Source organism: Oncorhynchus tshawytscha, linkage group LG32 (assembly GCF_018296145.1).
Source record: "Oncorhynchus tshawytscha isolate Ot180627B linkage group LG32, Otsh_v2.0, whole genome shotgun sequence".
Classification (NCBI taxonomy): Eukaryota; Metazoa; Chordata; class Actinopteri; order Salmoniformes; family Salmonidae; genus Oncorhynchus; species Oncorhynchus tshawytscha.
The window spans coordinates 10,551,693-10,571,996 of record NC_056460.1 but is presented as its reverse complement, the minus strand read 5'-3'; the positions used below and the strand labels follow the sequence as shown (position 1 = coordinate 10,571,996).

The 20,304-nt window shown below is 42.2% G+C and overlaps 1 protein-coding gene across 4 annotated transcripts; it reads left to right on the top strand.

Annotated features, from left to right (window-relative positions):
- Positions 1-1,186: 1,186 nt before the first annotated feature.
- Positions 1,187-19,816, top strand: LOC112245656 (puromycin-sensitive aminopeptidase). Of its 4 annotated transcripts, none has more exons than XM_024413783.2 (23): positions 1,187-1,544; positions 4,252-4,336; positions 4,533-4,610; positions 4,814-4,935; positions 5,355-5,462; positions 5,796-5,996; positions 6,146-6,242; positions 6,341-6,374; positions 6,635-6,749; positions 6,928-7,092; positions 7,257-7,361; positions 7,545-7,605; positions 7,734-7,843; positions 7,975-8,038; positions 8,194-8,333; positions 9,474-9,608; positions 14,217-14,436; positions 14,929-15,071; positions 15,558-15,614; positions 16,025-16,132; positions 16,436-16,591; positions 18,050-18,097; positions 18,219-19,816. In XM_024413783.2, exons 1-23 carry the CDS (start codon positions 1,251-1,253, stop codon positions 18,363-18,365), a joined length of 2,793 nt encoding a protein of 930 aa, XP_024269551.2. In that variant the 5' UTR covers positions 1,187-1,250; the 3' UTR covers positions 18,366-19,816. The 4 variants fall into 4 exon arrangements, with proteins under 4 accessions (XP_024269551.2, XP_024269550.2, XP_024269549.2 ...); XM_024413782.2 differs by having other exon boundaries at positions 4,252-4,342; XM_024413781.2 differs by having other exon boundaries at positions 1,188-1,544; positions 14,217-14,457.
- Positions 19,817-20,304: the final 488 nt, after the last annotated feature.

The following is a 20,304-nucleotide window of genomic DNA, read 5'->3' as shown; positions in this document are numbered from 1 at the left end:
CAAAGATGTTTAGATCAGAAGACAAAAAATCTACAAGGTGTGGCCAAATGTTTAACTGTTGTAACAAGGCAGAGGGCTCCATTTTGCTCTGCATTGACATGATTGGTTGATGGTAGGTGAGGGCGGGCGGTCCTGTATAAACACAAACTCACTTCCTTGACAATTTCCTTCACAACAGCTCTACGCTGCCCCGCAAAGCACAAGAAGTATGAATGCCCTGACTTGCATAGCCGGTAAATGCTGACCGTAGTGCTGCACTGCCAATGCAGACGTCAGAATGACCATGCAGCGCCTTTGATATGGCCTCTGCAGAAGTCAGTGCATTCATAGTTTTTGCGCTTCCCTAAGCATCTCAGAGCTGCTCTGAAATAAGTTGTCAAGTGAGTTTGTATTTATACAGGACCTCATACCCGCACCTACCATCAACTAATCATGTCAATGCGAAGCTATATGGAGCCCTACTCATTGTTACAAAATTTGAGGCGCACAAGTGCAGTACGGAGCGCAATTTGGCCACTGCTTGCCTCTTGAGGCTTCTCAATTGCATCACACCATCCATACGCCCCCGACCACATTTTTGGATCAAGCATAAGTTGGTTCTTATGGATGCAGGTTACAGCACCAGTTACTTAGCCGTTGGACACAGATAATAAAGAGTTACATATAATAAAGAGTTACATGGGTTTAGATAGTGGAATTGTCTCTTAAATTGGTTGTTTTTTCATGACATGATCTGAAGATTTGAGCAGCAGCTACTTCGAACACCTTCAGTGGCTGTGCACGTCTTTTTGGCAGGAGGATTCTTAAGCAAACAAAATATAGTTGATAAAGAGATGTCTGCAATGACCTACACGAGTCATGTGAGTAGCTAAGCCCTCTGCTTGTTTCCATGGGTGATTTACACACGCTCACTACTAGGCAACAACATAGACAATCATCAACACTTTCACAACATAAAAAGGTAAACAACCTGTTTTTTAATGCAAATTCTTACTTATTTTCAGAGATTATGTCAATTATGATTTATGTCAAATATTTTACATAACATAGCTATATTTTTGGAGAGAAAAAGGTTACTGCAATTGACAAACTAATTCAAAACCAAACATATTGAACACACCCCCTTGTTCCAGTGTTCCTCTGTGATGACGCTGTTTCCTCGTCATACTGCGCAGCTACACACGTTGTTACGGTGGATTTGAAGTGAGAGGGGAGGACCCTAGCTGGTAACATTTCTAGCTAAGGATTTTATGTTGCTGGTTCTTGGCCGTCGGGTTTCGCTGTCATTCGTAAAACGAGTAATTCCCCAAGATCCAGTTTTGTTGTCGAAGCCCATTTTGCAGAACTTCAGAACTATCAAATTCCGAGTAATACACAGCAGCACCGTCTTCGCAATCGCCACCAGACAAAATACAGACACCATGCCTGAAAGGAGGCCCTTCGTAAGGTTGCCCACTGACGTCTACCCTGTCAACTACGGGTTGTGCTTGAAGCCCGACCTCATCGACTTCACTTTCGAGGGCAAGCTAGAGGCGATTGTGGAGGTAGGTGAAGTAATTGAAAGACAATTTGTATCGTACTTGGTGCATGGTTATGTAATCTATTTTGCCTAATGTACAACGTTCGAATGGCGAACGTAAAAATGCTAACTAGCTAGCTATCTTGCCAGCTAGCGAACCACAAACTAACGTTATCTACTAACCCATGATAGTAGTGGCAAATAGCTAGCCTAGCTCACTTTAGTTAGGTTGAACATATATGTATTCAATGTAGAAAATATTGGCCTGAATGGTACTGTCCAGAGTAACTAGCTAGTTGGCTACCTACCTAGATGAACCGTCATTCGCTAGTTAACTGCTAATACTAGTTAGATAGCTAGGCACAATAACGTTAGCTCGCTGTAATTTTTGCAAATCGTTCACTGGCAAATAGTCACTACTACATACTTCTCACTTTAAATGAATGTATAGTATGATCAACGTCAATGTAAAGATGTTGATTTAGCTTCAATGCTAACGATAGTTGCATGTCAGCGCACCCAGTTAGCATGCGCGCTAGTGCTAACTGAGCTAATGTTTGCTAAATCATAGCTTGTAAATGTCTTCCTACTAGACTTCCCAGCTTCCGTCTGTGTTAACCTATTTTGCAAGCGTGTTGCTAGCAGACCATTTCAATCACAAAACACTAGACATTCAACACCCATGATGTATAACATTCAGAACGGATCTTGTTTGATGATAATGACACTTTCAGAAATGTAGTTAAATGATTCATAATCTGTCAGTGATTGGGAAAATGGTGTGCAACATTGCGTACTTCCCATTGCCTGTTGGTATGTTGATGGTGTAAACAAATTACTCTATACGGATGGGCATTAATTCTCAAACGGACGTCAAAGCTCGATCTAACTAGAGATGACTTTTATTTATTTAGTTATACTGTAAAACTATTTGGTGGAATGTGCCTTGGCTACCCGTACAGACAATTTACATTTAGTCTTAAAGACAACTATCCTTTCACTTGCGGGGCACAACAAAAAAGAAACCAAGCCACTCCTAAGCCTTGAGGCATGGCTTTTGTATGTGTGCGCCATTCATATTGTGAATAAGCAATACAACATATTTAAGTGCCTTTTAAACGGGGTATAGTAGTAGGTGCCGGCGCACCGGTTTGTGTCGAACTGCAAAACTGCTGGGTTTTTTGCACTCAACTGTTTCCCATGTGTATCAAGGATGGCCCACCACCCAAAGGACATCCAGTCAATTTGACACAACTGTGGAAGAATTGGGGTCAACATGGACCAGCATCCCCGTGGAACTCTTTTGACACCTTGTAGAATCCATTCCCTGTAGAATCGTGGCTGTTCTGAGGGCAAAAGGGGAGGGGATTTAACTCCATATTAGGAATGTGTTTTCAATGTTTTGTACACTTTCTGTATGGGGCAATTAGTATTTGTTATCTGTAATACTTGAGTATGATTTAGTTTTTTCCCCAATACGAGTACTGCAACTGTCAAATGCCCATCCCAAATACTACACCACATGTGTATTACAGACTTGCTTGCTTCATTTGATTAGTTTCTAATGGGTGTCATATTTGGTGACAAATGTGGTGCGTAGATTCCTCTCAGATGTTTGCATACACCATCTTCATCTCAGAACACAGGCTAGGAACACAAGTTACTCATCAGCATGGGGACATAACACTGGCTGTGTTACAATTACACTTAAAACGCCAGGCTAAACTATTTTAGTACGTTACACACATTGTCTAAATCTAAAAGATTATGGTATGGGTTATCTATGTGCCGCTGATCTATGTTTGGTAGCCTATCCATAGGGGGGTGGCACATTGTTTTATGCAGTTTGTGAACTGCATTTGCCAAGGAAATTAGGCTAGATGAAAGGATTAGACTACTCTTTGCATTTAAGTGACATACAGTTGTCAAGTATGGCATTTTTAACTGCAATACATGGGCTATGTGTTGTCAGTTGCGTGGCTGCTATTTGTATGCACAATCTATAATTTCATTAGCCAAGTTAATGTCAACGCCAGCCCATGATTTAAAAGTCTACAGATAACCGCACAATAGCCAATAAGACTCATAGCGATGTGGCACCGTGCCATCACCTAGCACACTCTATAATTACAGCCCTGCCTTCTTGGTTACAACCTCCCAGCTCTCTGAGTATCAAAATAAACAACGGCAGCACCCAACCGTCAATAAATGGGACTAGCCTACTCTCTCAGAAAGCCGCGTCTGAGTGTGCCACTGGGTTCCGCCCTCAATAAGTCGGACGGTAGACCGTCGCATGAGCAGCAATCACATTGCATTCTAGTCAGCCCTATAGGCTGTCTCTTTCTTTCCCCCTCTCCAAACCTTCTTTCACTCCCTTTCCGCTCTCCCTGTCAAGCCACAATTGTTTTTCACGGTGACACTGAGCCACTGTAGGTTAAGCCTGCTTGGCCTACAGTAAGTTGTTTGATCCCTATTGCTGCTATCTGACACAGTTCAGATTAGATTTACCCTTAATGGTGGATTTGCTTATGGCAGAAAAACAAATATCCTAGTTGCAAGTATTATATCGAGGGAGTATTATCGTTGAGGGACTCTAGAATGACTGCCAAACATTTATTTTTATTTTTTACACTTGTTAAAAATATGGTGTTCTTATGTAATCCCGGGGATTTATACAAGGGTGTGCTAGGCCCAGATTTGACTTAGTAGTTGTGTTTCTGTCATTTTCCCAGGTTAACCTGGCCACTAACCAGATTGTGATGAACTGTGCTGACATCGACATCATCACAGCATCCTTTGTACCAGAGGGAGGGGAAGGTGAGGGTGAGATTCTGTCAATTGTCTTTTCATATTTCTCTTAAATATAGACAAACTATTAGATATATATATTTATTATTTTTATTCGATATATTTCTTCCTGCTTTTTCAGGCCTGATAGGCACATTTGTATATTCTTTTCATTATTATGTTATGGCAGCGAATATCAGCCTTGCATTTTTTTCCTACTCTTTAGAAATTAACGCGACAGGATTCAACTATCAAAATGAGGATGAGAAAGTAACTCTGTCATTCCCTAGTGCTCTACAGAAAGGTAAGTCAAAGGACTCGCCGTTAACCAGAATGGCTCCAGGGATTTTTAGGTTTATACTAAACCCTCCACTCTCTGCCATTCAATATTCTTCCTGGTGTTTGACACCATGCCATGTCTTTTTGTTTGTAGTTGACAAAAAAACAAACCTCTTGTTGTAGTAAAGGCTGAATAAACACACGTTGGTTTTTGCACCTGTTTCCCAGGATCTGGCACTTTGAAGATTGACTTTGTTGGGGAGCTGAATGACAAGATGAAAGGTTTCTACAGAAGTAAATATGCAACTCCTGCAGGAGAAATCCGCTATGCTGCTGTCACACAGTTCGAGGTACAGTAACTAGGTGCTCCTCCTGTCCTGCAACACTTCTTGGTACAGTAATGAGTACATTTTCTCTCGGCAGCAGAGTTGATTTGCTTAACCCGTGTTGCAATAGTGTTTGAGGGTTGTCACACCCTGGCTCTACGCTGAATGTTTTAGCAGCCTTTGTTGTGGATTCTTGATAATGCAACATTGTAATCTTTTAACTTTAGAAGAAAAAAAATGTGGGGAGGGGAACGACATGCCCAGCTGCTATATAAGGAATGTTGTTTATTTTCAACTTTCACTAGAGGTCATTGGAGTAGCTTTATTATAAAGCAGCCCTCTGACACCCTCCAGGATGTTGGCCTGGCGTAACACGCTGTGAAATGTGTTGAAAGTATCTCGCCTAACCTCCCATGGTGTTCCCTCCTCTCTTCTCTCCTCAGGCCACGGACGCTCGCCGGGCCTTCCCCTGTTGGGACGAGCCAGCTATCAAAGCCACCTTTGACATCTCTCTGATAGTTCCCAAGGACCGAGTAGCCTTGTCAAATATGGTACGTGTCGCACTCGAACTCTTCCGCCTGGGGACACAAGACCCCAAACAGCTTGAGTCACATTTCGCCGCTCTGTTGTTTGCGCTCTGCTAACATTGGCTTATGTAACATAAGACAGTGTTGTTGGGTCACTGCATTTCCCCCTCATCTAGCTACAAGAGTAAGTCTGCTGGCATTCAAAATGTAACCGAGTTAGTATGTTTTTCCAAGATGGCTGCCCTGTGGACTGTTAAAGGCTATGAGCTCATTCTTCAAAAGCATTGCTGACTCTGATAGGACTTTCTGATTACATTTTCTGTCCATACTAATATGCCCTTGTCCTCAATGACACAGAATGTCATCGATCGAAAGCCACATCCAGAAGATGACAGCCTTTTGGAAGTGAAGTTCGCCACCACCCCCATCATGTCCACGTACCTTGTAGCGTTCGTCATCGGCGAATACGACTTTGTGGAAGGCCAATCATCGGACGGCGTGACCGTACGCGTCTACACGCCTACCGGAAAGGCGGAACAAGGGAAATTTGCACTAGAGGTGAGTTGTTTTTACCCCTTTTTAAACCTGGATACTGGTTAGACCAGTACTAAACACTAGTCATGTGTCACATATTGATGAATGACAATTGGCATCAAGTGTAAAATAGAAAAAAAACTAGATATCATTTCCATCGACTTTTCTCACAGGTTGCTGTAAAGACCTTACCGTTCTACAACGACTACTTCAATGTTCCTTACCCACTGCCTAAAATTGATCTAATAGCTATCGCTGACTTTGCTGCTGGTAAGTACAATTCAAATGACTCTATTTCAACTATTATATTGTGACGAAAAATAGGAATTATAGTCCAGATCTAACACGCTTGGTGCTGCCCCCTCCAGGTGCCATGGAAAACTGGGGCCTTGTTACCTACAGGTAAATCTAAAGTAATGTTGCTAAATTTGCAACTAATGAGAGGATGCACAGTTAGCCTGCCAATCATGTTATTCCACACAGATTATTTTGTTACCACTGGTGGGAAATGTATGATTGTTTTTTAAAGAAAAAAAAAAAAGTTATATGCAATTTATGTTTTTGTGTTAATGCATGCTACCACTAGGGGGAGTGTGAAATTATTCGCATTTTGCGCTTGTTTTTCTTTGAGTTGACCTCGCTGTGTGACCTCATTGTCCCAGGGAGACGGCGCTGCTGATTGACCCGAAGAACTCGTGCTCGTCCTCACGGCAGTGGGTGGCCCTGGTGGTGGGACACGAGCTAGCTCACCAGTGGTTCGGAAACCTGGTCACCATGGTAAACAACCACTGCACTCTTTACTGCTTATGTAGAAACCAAAAACACTCTGCTGGTCAATGACCGAAAAACATTATCATGAAAGATATTACATTATTGAAGATTATCTGAACAACTTTCTACAATTGCATTGTCATGAATTGGTTTTAGTCAATAAGATCCCACCCTTGCCTTGTAGGAATGGTGGACCCATCTGTGGCTTAACGAGGGCTTCGCATCATGGATCGAGTACCTCTGTGTGGACCACTGCTTCCCTGACTACGACATCTGGACACAGTTTGTGTCTGCCGACTACACCCGCGCCCTGGACCTGGATGCGCTGGACAACAGTCATCCCATCGAGGTGTGTTGGCTTTAAGTTTGTAAGATGATACATACATACATACCATATGTTCTGGACCGAAGTTTTTCAACAGATGTGAATGTACGTGAGGTATCTCTGTCAGATGAATGCAAACCTCGCACTGTGGTTTGAAAGCATGAACTGACTGATCCCCTGGGCTGCAGGTGAACGTGGGCCACCCGTCGGAGGTGGATGAAATCTTTGATGCCATATCCTACAGCAAAGGAGCGTCTGTGATCCGTATGCTGCACAACTACATAGGAGACGAGGTGAGGAGCTGCTGCCCGGGCACACTGCCATTGTTGTCCACTAATTAGTCAAGCTCTCTTTCATATGCTAGCTAAGCGGGTATTGCCTGTGTCTCTGTTAACTATTTGTATGTTTTCATCTCCGATGTTTTTCTTGATTTTCTAGCTTTCTTTGTAAACCTATTTTGTTTCTTCTGTCTCTAGGATTTTAGGAAAGGAATGCATTCCTATCTGTTGAAGTTCCAACATAAAAATGCAGCAACAGGTAACACTGTCAAGTCTCCTATAAATCTCCTGAATTTATAACGTCTTGTCTGGTCCATTTATAACAAGATGTATATTTGAGCATTGTAATTGGTTGGTGACCACCTCTCTCCCCACCACCAATCCCAGAGGACCTATGGGACTGTCTGGAACAGGCTAGCGGGAAACCCATCGCCCTGGTGATGAGCTCCTGGACTAAGCAGATGGGCTTCCCTATAATCGTAGTGGACCAGGAGCAGGTAAATAGACCACAATGGAAATAGTCTTTGGACAATATGAATGTTCTGTGTTTATCCTGTGAGAGGGAATCTCTCTGTTTTGGATATAGCTGTTTGTGTATTAAATAATCACATGCATTTTTTTTTTATAGCAAGGGGATGACCGCATCCTCAAGATATCTCAGAAGAAATTCTGTGCCAGTGGACCACATAATGGTAAGACAATATTTTCCAATAACTCAACACAAAAACAAACAAAAAAAGCCAGGTACAAATCGCTGGTTCCCTTTTTGTCACTTATTAGCTACATGAGCCACGCATCCTACTTTGCTTCATCTCATTGGGTCTTGCGTGTGTCAATCATCCACCAGGTGAGGACTGCCCTAACTGGATGGTACCAATCAGTATCTGTACGGGTGAGGACCCCGGCTGTACCAAGCTCAAGGTGCTGCTGGACAGCCCAGAGACCACCATCACGATCAACAGCGTCAGCCCTGACCAGTGGGTCAAGGTGAGGACAACCAAATTCCACCTATTACGTCTGTCTAATATAGAATTGAGTTGAAAACCAAGCCCTGGGGCCTTAAAATGTGTACTATAATCCTTATACAGAGTTGCATGTTTTTAGGGAAATAGAAAAGCTGTCTAATAATAGCAAAATCGATACAAAAATGCTCGCTTCAAGAGCCATGACCTTGAAGGTCTGCTTGCTTGGAGAATTATACATTTTTGTGAATGGGCTGTAACATTCATCATTCTGAGGCGGTAAATACTAAACAAACGGGTGGGGGATCATTGAGAGTTCAGTAAACCAATCACCTGACAAAAAGGGTCAACGAGAGGTTAAGCCAACCATGGCCCTTGAAGGTCTTTGAAAGGGGTCAAAAGGTCACACAGAGGGCTGTTGAAAGGGGTCACTAGAGGGTCAGGATTTGTGAATGGACCATAGAAATAGCTGCTCACTGAAACAACGTCATTAGTAATGTCAAAGTAAGTTCGGGGAACTGAGAACCATTCAAAAATAACCACTTGATTGGGACTAATGGTTGCTTGAGCAGGATTATAACCTATCTAGTTAGCAATGCTAAAGAGGATCCACAAGGCCAGTGGTTCCCAATCAGGGGTACTTAGACCCATAGGGGTACTTGGCCTATCCACAGGGGGTACTTGTGAAGACTCATGAGACCATCGGCTCACTGGTAAAATGCACAAAGGGTTACTTCGGGGGTAGTCCGGGCAGAGCAAAATTCAATTGGTGGTACTGTAACCCAAAAAGGTTGGGAACCACTGCACAAGGCTATGGTAGGGAGAGTGAAACTACTTATGTGTGTGCCTTTCAGAACATAATTATCCATGTACTGAGTTGATCAAAGGGTTAGAAAATATATCTTCCTGTTTCCTTAATGCTAAGCTGTACTTTTTATGGCTAGAATAGAACGTTATTTTGTTCATTTGTTGGGTGGGGTCACTCAAGCATATAAGGGCTTTCTTCCACACTTGCTTGTTAGGCAGATTTATTTCCGCTTTAGCTAACAAATTTGGAACAGCAAATGGTTTTGCATGACACCGACAAAGGAGTGGAAGAAAACAGATTGGCAACAAGGCTATGGTCTTTGGCTGCTGTTCAACTGTCCTCCTCCTCCCCCTATAGATCAACCCAGGAACAGTGGGCTTCTACAGGATCCAGTACAGCTCGGCCATGTTGGAGAGCCTGCTGCCTGGTATCAGAGACCTCACCCTGCTGCCTGTTGATCGTCTGGGCCTGCAGAACGACCTCTTCTCCCTGGTGAGAGAGAGACGACCGTCAACACTACACCAACATGCCCTTTAGCTTGACGCTAACGTTCAAGAATACATTTGATATTTATGGTATTGGTGCTTGTTTTTAAAGTCAGTCATGAACAGGGAATTGGTCAGTTCCTGTAACAATCATATTCATAAATAATAATTCCTTTCTGCCACATAACCCTTAGGTTCTTTCACCTTCCATATAGCAAGGCCCCATCTCTCTGGTCCAGCCCTACAGTGGCAAAGAAACAGAACCTTCAGTGTATAAACAGATACTTTTTGAGGAAGCTCAGGGTCAAAGCTTCCCCTAAAATAAACTCTAGCAGCTCAATGTTGTAAATGTGGAATCCACGCAACATAAAGTTAAGGGAACCCCAACATGGTGTCAAATCAAATTTTATTTGTCACATGCGCCAAATACAACAGGTACAATTTCACCTTACAGTGAAATGCTTACTTAAAAGCCCTTAACCAAGTTTTAAGAAAAAAAAGTGTTAGGTAAAAAAATAACATTTTAAAATATTTTTTTAAATAACACCCAAATTGACTCGTACGCTCCTATGGGGCAGAACAGACGGGATTGGTTTAGACTGACATGAAAACTATATTTAGTCTCCAAATGTTTAATAGAAAACAAATACATTTTGCACAATGAGCACTTGTTGTCTCTCAAATAGTTGTTGGTTAGATAGCTAGTGAATTTGAGCCATATTAGTATAGACATGACATCAGTCAAAACAAGATCCAACTTGCTGAAACGAACCACCTACGATTCCCCACATGGCAGCTTATTGTCATTGTTGCTAGCTATCTGACCTTTCAGAATCATAACAACGCATGCCTTCCGGACACATATTTGCTAGCTATCTGACCTTTCAGAATCATAACAACGCATGCCTTCTTCCGGACACATTGTTGCTAGCTATCTGACCGTTCAGAATCATAACAACGCATGCCTTCTTCCGGACACATTGTTGCTAGCTATCTGACCGTTCAGAATCATAACAACGCATGCCTTCTTCCGGACACATTGTTGCTAGCTATCTGACCTTTCAGAATCATAACAACGCATGCCTTCCGGACACATATTTGCTAGCTATCTGACCTTTCAGAATCATAACAATGCATGCCTTCTTCCGGACACATTGTTGCTAGCTATCTGACCGTTCAGAATCATAACAACGCATGCCTTCTTCCGGACACATTGTTGCTAGCTATCTGACCGTTCAGAATCATAACAACGCATGCCTTCCGGACACATCGACGCATGTTGTCAGCCAACCGGTCTATAGCTGTGGTAGCCAAAATAATTCTCTGCTCAGCATTTTTATACATTACCCTAATCATGATGATGTTAATTACTTAATTTACTCAGGAACCACACCTGTGTGGTGGTGGTGAATGGGTCATCTGCAACCGCCCGACTATGTATTACAAAAAAAAAACAAGAGGCCCACACCTGAACCTAATCTGCAAATTTAGAAAATGTGCAGTCAGAGACTAAGGAATGTTTTTTGACAGGGGTGCATGATTTATTTTTCCCTCATTTAGATGCATTTCTGATAAATAATGTCTGATATTTTGGTAAGCTATTATCGAGAGCTTGACAGGGGTGCAGTCTGTCCTCGACCAACAACAAAATAAATATTGGTCTACCGAGATTCAATTTTAACGTGTTTTTTCATATAGACACACCCTTTGTTTTACTAAAATCAACTATATGTTGGTTGCTGAGCTTGTCTGCTGCTTTAAGCTCTGCGATTTAAAAATGAAGACACAAATTATTTGAGGAGCCAGAGATTAATATAGCCTAACCAGAAGAAGAAAAAATGTTCATGTTCCCCCCTCCTCCCGCTGCATTTGCAGATTCTGCCATTATGCTCCTGATGTTGCTGGTAATAGGCTACACCATTTGGAGTGCCAATTTATTGTACCAGTGCCACTTATGATTTTCATATGCACATTTTAATCTAAATGAAATGAATGAAAATGATACAATTCTAAAAGTAACTTCTATTGCCGATATGTACAAATTGCCTACATAAAGCCCAACAATGTACATTGCAACCTGCAGGTAGAAAAGATCACGATAAAAATAAATATCCTATAAATCCCATTGGCTTTGCCTGTCTGCAAGGATGTTGAAACATGGTCTAGCCGGAAGCTGGTCCTTGCAACATATTCTGGGCCCTCAGTTTCCTGCACCGGTGAGCTCCTGACAGACACAGCTGTAGGCTATTTGCGCAAGGGATAAGAAGTAATCAGGAAGGCATGTTTTATGACGTTTCCACTGGTTTGACACTTTACTTTCGTTCCCCTTTCATGCTGAGTGGTTATCGATATAGGTCACATTGAGGAATTAATGAGTCTCTGTTTTTACATCCATTGAGACTTTGTTTACTTGCTGTTTTGAGGTGACAATTGCTTTGACAAGCTCCACAGTGATGGCGAGTTAAGACGATCAGAAATGGTCTCAGATCCTCAAATGGGAACACTTATAGGCCGACATTTGCAAGCAGGCCAGGTAGACTAGTCCTACTTCTATGCGTAATCAGGTGTGTGTCATTACTCCAAAATTGACAGGAGCGTTTCAAACAAAAGACAACGAATAGATTGACCACTTGAAAATGGAATGAAATAAACCCAAACTTTCTTTCTCACAAGTGTAGCCTAGGTTGTGCGCTCTACAAACAACGTGCCCACTCCTAGAATGCGAACGGTAAGACTGTAATAATAATATATTGAATGCATTAACAGAAATAACCGTAACCAAACATTGTAGGTTAGAAATTATGGGAATTAACGGTAAATGTACTACTGGTGATATTGGTGTGCCATCCCCTCAGCCTCTGCAATGGATTAGTCCACTGAGGTGTGAATCAGACATGTTTCTCGTGTGCCATAAAAAAATATGTATGTTTGTGTGGGACTGCTCAAGTACGAAAAATCTTGGTCGATCAACAGCCTGTCGACTAAATGTAGTTGGCCCTAATAAGGTTTTATCTACATTTGTGTCAATCCAGTTATTGACTTGTTTTGTTAAATGGTCTCTACCTATATGGTACTCTAAATACCCCAATTCATGTTAAGTTCAAAAGAATACAGGATCAAAAATGTACACCATTTAAACCAATGAAGGTTTGTAACTTTAAAGCCTGTTATCTCAGAATCCTCTTTTTCCAGATGGAACCTTGTAGACCCAAGCTCTCTGACGTCGTTTTGACCGGTTGTAAGGAAATGGAAAACTGTGAAATACGACCCAACATGTTTCTGATAAGATTTCAGTTTGGCTTGGACACATTTTATGTGGCTAGGAAATATGATCAGCTTTTATCATGCTGATTTTAAGATAGCACCTCTACAGACGGTCCCCTAACTACATTCGCATTCTCTCAAGATGCTGAAAGAAATCATATTATCCCATATATTTCAAAATGTACATTTGGTGTATAATTTTGCTGAAAGAAATGCTTAATTCTGCAGGAGTTTATATTAAGGCTATGCGAGAGGATATAGACTAACAGTCGGTGTCCGGATTTCAGTTTTCCATTTAATCCACCTGAACGGTAGGCTAAAGTTCCCTGTCTTGTGACTGTCGAATATGTATAGCGCCCCAAACATTACTTTTCTGGCCCTCCCTTCTCTTTATTTTCAACTCCATTTCGCAGCATTTCTCTTATTTAATTAAACTCCGACATTGTCCTTTTTTCCTCGGTGGATCGACATCCACTGTTTCTGTCCGTTCCCAAAGGCATTTGGCGATTGGCATGTAGGCTATTTGGGGCTCTGTACAGTTAGGACAAATGCCAGAGAGCCTAAAAAGAATGAAAGAACCTCTGTAGCCTATATATGAATGAATTAAACATTTATGGATTATTTTATGTATTTTCTCTTTATTCAACCTGCCACCCACCTGCCCTTCATCTACACAATATTTAATGAGCCGAAACCCGCCCCGCGGATATACCCGCGGGGACTGCGCCTTCTGGGTCAACCTGCGCATCACTACAGTGTGGAAGTACCTGCTTTCGATATACTTTGTATCCCTCATTTACTCAAGTGTTTAAATTATTTTGGCAGTTACCTGTACATGTTATTGTTGTGTGTTTTGTGGCCATGTAAACGTAACTGTTATGGTTCGATAACGATACTTCTCCTTTCTCCCTCTGTACCCATGAGTATTAAGGTCTTTGACTAAGATATTGTCATGTGAATTGTTAAGCATTGATTCTTCAACCTTTTTCTCACCAAAGCCTCTTGTGAAGATGTTTACTGTAGATGTTGGATAAACAATGTGTAATCTAATCTGCTTGTTTTCCTGCTTTATCCTATTCCTCAAAAGCTTTGTTGTCCCATTCATTCAGGGCTCAATTACAAACACTGTAGATAACATCATAATACTGTGACTCTTAACCACATTTCCCCTGCTCTTACCTCTTCTATTCCTCTTACCTCTTCCCCCTCATTCTTCATGTTCCTTCTCTTCCATTCCTCTTTTACTTCTCCTTTATTTTCCTCCTCTATTCTCCTTCTACCCCCCCCCACCCCCATTCCTTCTCTTCTTGTCTCCCATGTTCATCCTATTAATCATCTTCATCTTCCTCAGTCGCGCGCTGGCATGATCAGCACGGTGGAGGTGCTGAAGCTGATGGAGGCCTTTGTCAACGAGCCCAACTACACTGTATGGAGCGACCTGAGCTGCAACCTGGGCGTGCTCTCCTCCCTGCTCTCCCACACCGACTTCCACGAGGAGATCCAGGAGTTCATCCGGGACTTGTTCACTCCCATCGGCCTTAAGCTGGGCTGGGAATGCAAGCAGGGCGAAGGTGAGCCCCCTGGGGCCGGTGGTAAGCGTTACGAACTGAGCTGCCAAGTCATTCCGAGTCAATCCTCAGCTTTTAGCCCCAAGTCACTTGATGTAGCTCTGATTGGGTTGGATAGGTATAAGAGAGAGGGCAATCAGTCTACGTTGCGCTCTTGATAGGCTTGGTGGGATTTATTTTTTGCTATATTGCTTACACCTACCTATATAATCCTTTCAGTTCTGCTCAAGTGCCTAGGGGCTAAGGGTCAGGTTTGGAATTAGGCAAGTGTTTTGTGTAGTAGGGGTATCAGCCCAGAGCTGGTGATGTATGGATTTACTGGCTCCTGGATTGACTAGCAGTAGATAAATTCGGTCCTTTTGGATGAAGTTCAGTGTGTCAAAGCGTTTGTGTTTTTAACGTGTTTGAGACTGACTGGTGTTTTTTTCCTTTTTTTTCCCTCTTCTGTTTTCTGGCCCCGGTTATTTTATTCTCTCCTCTCCCCCCCTCTCTCAGGTCACCTGGATGCCCTGCTGAGGGGCCTGGTTCTGGGGAAGCTGGGGAAGGCGGGACATAAGCCCACGCTGGAGGAGGCCCGGCGGAGATTCAAAGACCATGTGGAAGGCAAGCAGATCCTCTCTGCAGACCTCAGGAGCCCAGTAAGCTGTTCTGCGCCACACACACACACACACACATTTATTCATAGAGAAACACATGTGTTATTAACATGTAGTTACATAAACAAAGGCCCCATTCCAAACTAACGTTTGCCTTCTAACTCTAGGCTCTTGATGACTTTCCGTCATTAATGTTTAAAGGATTTGATTGGTCAGCAATTTGATAACGTCTCCACCTAGGCCTCTGGTTGGCTAGGTTGAAGCGTCGTCAGTACTGCTTTCACCTGTCCATTTATTTCAATCAGTTGTGGTCAACATTTCAACAATGGACCTGCAATCATGTTATTGATCCTGCTTTCCAGCAGTGACTTCTCATTTGTAGATCATTTCTAAGTGCTAATGATAGTTATTTTGTACCACCATGACTTGAAGTAGATGCCATTTATGAGACAGACATAAAATGATTGTAAAAATCAAGTGATGAAACCGTGTTGAATGCCCACGTGTATGGTCTTTGTTTCTCTCCAGGTGTACTTAACAGTGCTGAAGCATGGCGACAGTGCCACGTTGGACACAATGCTGAAGGTAAGTCACACCAGCTAATGGTGCACACCGTAGCAAAATGTTTTGCAACGAAAACAAGCATTTCTTATTGGATAAATTCAGATTAGTCCCGCCCTGTTTCGTCACATTTGGTTCCTAGACAATACACCCCAGCCAGGCCAGCTGGTTGGCGATCAGTCTCCTCAATAAGCATGAGACATATATTGTAAGTGTGAATGATTTCAATTACATTTCCTCAGTCAGATGAAGAGGATTACCAGCTCGCTCCCGTTAGAGCCTCACCAATAATCTGTGACAGATAAAGCTTTAATCACAGTCAACTGATGAGAATTGATATCATTTGATTTCATCCCATAAATGTCACACCAAAGGTAAAATATTAATATTTTTCTCTCACATTATCGCTCTCTAATCTCTCCCACCCTCTTCAGCTTCACAAGCAGGCTGACATGCAGGAGGAGAAGAACCGCATAGAGAGAGTGCTGGGAGCCATCTCTGCCCCCGACCTCATCCAGAAAGTCCTCACCTTTGCCCTCTCGGTATGTACACACAACCATTCCTGCCCTGGCATCTGGAGTGTGTTGCTTGCTCCTGCTATTTTGTCAGGAGAATATAAAAGACGGAACAAAAATGCCTAGAAACATTCATATTTCCACCTCGTGTTCTTTTGGTCTCGATTTTATGGTGTTCATTCTTGAAAATAGCCGGTGCAATTGTTAACACTGGTGTTAACTAACTTCGTAAATGTAGCCCTCCTAGTTCTTTTGGTCATACGAGTTTACCTATAAGATGAGCATGATGAATTCATGGCAAAAACCGACCCCTCTGTCTCCCCTACCCAGGAGGACGTGCGTCCCCAGGACACTGTGTCAGTAATCGGGGGCGTGGCCGGAAGCAGTAAGCATGGAAGGAAAGCCGCCTGGAAGTTTGTCAAAGACAACTGGGAGGAGCTTCACAACCGCTACCAGGGCGGCTTCCTCATATCACGGCTCATCAAGGTAAATGCTCCACTCTGAAGGCTCTGAAGCATTGTCGTGGAACTGTTCTTATTCTCATGTTTTCCTCAGAGAGGGCACTGTATACGGTGCATTTCGAAAGTTTCCAGACCCCTTGACTTTTTCCACATTTTGTTACATTACCGCCTTATTCTAAAATGTATTAAATAAATGTAAAAAATCCTGATCAATCTACACACAATACCCCATAATGACAAAGCTGAAAGTAAAAAAAAATAATAAAAAATAAAAATGTTTGCACATTTTATTAAAAACAACAGAAATACCTTAAATTACTTAAGTATTCATACCCTTTGTTATAAGACTCCAAATTGAGCTCAGGTGCATTCTGTTTCCATTGATCATCCTTGAGATGTTTCTGCAACTTGGAGTCCACCTGTGGTAAATTCATTTGATTGAACATGGTTTGGAAAGGCACAACTGTCTATATTAAGGTCCCACAGTTGACAGTGTATATCAGAGCAAAAACCAAGCCATGAGGTCAAAGGAATTTTCCGTAGAGCTCAGCGACAGGATTGTGTCGAGGTACAGATCTGGGGAAGGACAACCATCTCTGGAGCACTCCACCAATCAGGCCTTTATGGTAGAGTGGCCAATCATAAGTAAAAGCCACATGAGAGACCGCTTGGAGTTTTCCAAAAGGCACCTAAAGGACTCTAACCATGAGAAACAAGACTCTCATGAGAAACAAGACTCTGATGAAACCAAGATTGAACCCTGACACCATCCCTACGGTGAAGCATTATGCTGTGGGGATGATTTTCAGTGGCAGGGACTAGGAGACTAGTCAGGATTGAGGCAAAGATGAACGGAGCAAAGTACAGAGATCCTAACGAAAACCTGCTCCAGAGCACTCAGTACCTTCGACTGGGGCGAAGGTTCACCTTCCAACAGAACAACGACCCTTAGCACACAGCCAAGACAGTCCAGGAGTGGCTTCGGGACAAGTGTGAATGTCCTTCGGTGGCCCGGCCAGAGCTCGGACTTGAACCCGATCGAACATCTCTGGAGAGACCTGAAAATAGCTGTGCAGCGATGCTCCCCATCCAACCTGACAGAGCTTGAGAGGATCTGCAGAGAAGAATAGGAGGAACTCTCAAAATACCTGGTGTGCCAAGCTTGTAGCGTCATACCCAAGAATACTTGAGGATGTATCGTGGCCAAAGGTGCTTTAACGAAGTTAAGATTTCTAAACCTGTTTTTGCTTTGTCATTATGGGGTATTGTGTGTAGATTGATGAGGGGGGGGAACATTTAATCAATTTTAGAATAAGGCTGTAACGTAACAAAATGTGGAAAAATCAAGGGGTCTGAATATTTTCTGAATGCACTGTATATTCTGTATATATTATAAGAGGAATGTATTATGGAAAACTGGTAGCTTTTGCATGTGGCCCAATGACCTAAGCCAACTCACTTGTGTATTCACCCCTCTTCACAGCTCTCTGTGGATGGATTTGCCATTGACAAAATGGCTGCTGAAGTGAAGGTGAGCAATCATATTGGTTTATACCTCTTTTAATAGTGTTGTCTCGCTCAATGAAACTGTTATAAGTATAGCCAACTTCTGTCGTTTTTAATTCTAAACGCGGCCATTTTGTATCTTCCAGAGTTTCTTCGAGAGCCACCACGCGCCGGCGGCCGAGCGCACGGTGCAGCAGTGCTGCGAGAACATTCTCCTGAATGCCGCCTGGCTCAAGCGCGACGCCGACGACATTCACCAGTATCTACTGAAACGCAAAGCTCCCCCGGTCTGAACAACCCAATCTCCCTTCCAGCGCGGACCTCCCTGCATCATAGCTGCCTCGGCCCCCCCTTCTCAGTCCATAGATGGAGAGCGAGCATACTCAAAGCAGGCTTAATGTCTCTAAAAGGAAAAAAATATAAATGATGACGAAGTCGACAAACAAGCCAAGAATTTAACCAAGCGTTGAAAAAGAAAAGAGACTATTATACATAAATAACAAAGCAAATTCATTTGTCTGACAAAGAATGTAGTTACCCCCATTCTGCCCATCGGAAGATGATACATGAGTTAGGTTACTGGGGTTTAACACTCCCAGATATGCTTTGCGGAATGGCTATCCCAGTGTGTGTCCCAAATGACACTCTCTTCTCTCTTAGTGCACTATTTTTGACTTGAGCCAAATGGGCCCTAGTTAGTGCACTTCACAGGGAATAGGGTGCCATTTGAGATGCACACCCAAGTCTGAGTGCATGCTCACACTCCCGTACAGTTACCACACGCAAAACATAAACACTTGCATACACACACAACCTTGCATTGTAGTTTGAAAACTGTGAATTTCTTTCTTTTTTCTCATCTCACTCCTACTCTATGGAGAAAAAAAAAGCATGAATAATATGATATATCCTGTGTTGCTGTTTTTGTTCACTTTGTTTGTTTTCTGTACAAACAAATTATTTTCTTTCTTTTTTTTCCCCCGCCATCGGCGTTTCGCAGTTGCTGGTTTTTACCCAACAGGTGTTGTGATTGGGTAAGAGCTGGGCAGAATGGGGTTAATATAGCGTGTGATGTTTTGTTGGCGGTAGTTAAATGAACTCATGGCACTGATCTCCATCTCTACTAACGGTTAGGACAAAAGGCGAGCAGCGCTAGCATGGTACTACATGTATACTGTATAATGCAAGCATTCTTGCAAAGACGTTCCACAAATCTGAATAGCGATGTTCATCGTTACCTTACCCACCCCTCTCTTCCCCCTCAATCCATCATTCTACTCTGGCATTTGATACATACCATCCCCCCCAGTCGCCTGTATTCTCAGCCCTCTGTAGTGTTACAGAATGATGTATAGTGTGGCAAACGACAAACATGCATATTTAAATTGTTTCTTTATCTGCCACGTTATATACAAAATTACGTCTTGTTTTCAAAAACCTGTTTTTATAAGATGCAGTGATTTTTATTTTAACGTTGAGGAAAAACTTTCATTTATTCTAGAGAATTAGTAAAACACTACTTGGGCCTTTTAGTGCAGTTAACACCAGGAAACTTTAGTGTAAGAACCTTAACGATGTGCTGGCCCAGTTTGAACTTGGAAATGATAGGATTTACTTAACACTGCTATTGAACTCCAAAGCCTTAAATTGGTAAAGTGGTTTGCAATAATTACACTGAAGTGGGTGAAATTCCACTGCAAAGTAAAAAAAAAAAAAAAAAATTGTTTCTAACATGACCGATCTACACACACTTGTTGAACGAGTATATCTATATAGAATTTGATGTGGCTTTGAAAACATTTACCGGAGAAGATCATCAAACTAATTGTCACTCTTTCCCTGGAACATTTGTTGTGCTTTTGTTTAAAAATACAGTTGGTGTTCATTAAAGTAAAAAAAAAAAGACTTAAACAATATGAAACTAGTACCGTTGGTTTATGATTGCGGTGTGTGTGTGCATGCCTGGAAGTGGAAACCAGTTTGATATGTAATTGAACAATTACTAATACAATTTAATACAATTTTGTATGATCCTAATAAGCAAAAACATGATCATAAATAGATTACAAATGGTTCTAGTAAAACCTGCAATAGAAATGAACGCTGTACATAATTAAAGTTGACCTAAATGAGAATAAAGGAAATGGGTATGACGTGTCGATGGAGGGAAGTAAAATTAGTCTGTACATGTTGTTTCACAAGGTGTCTGTAAACTTGCGGTGGTGGATTTTG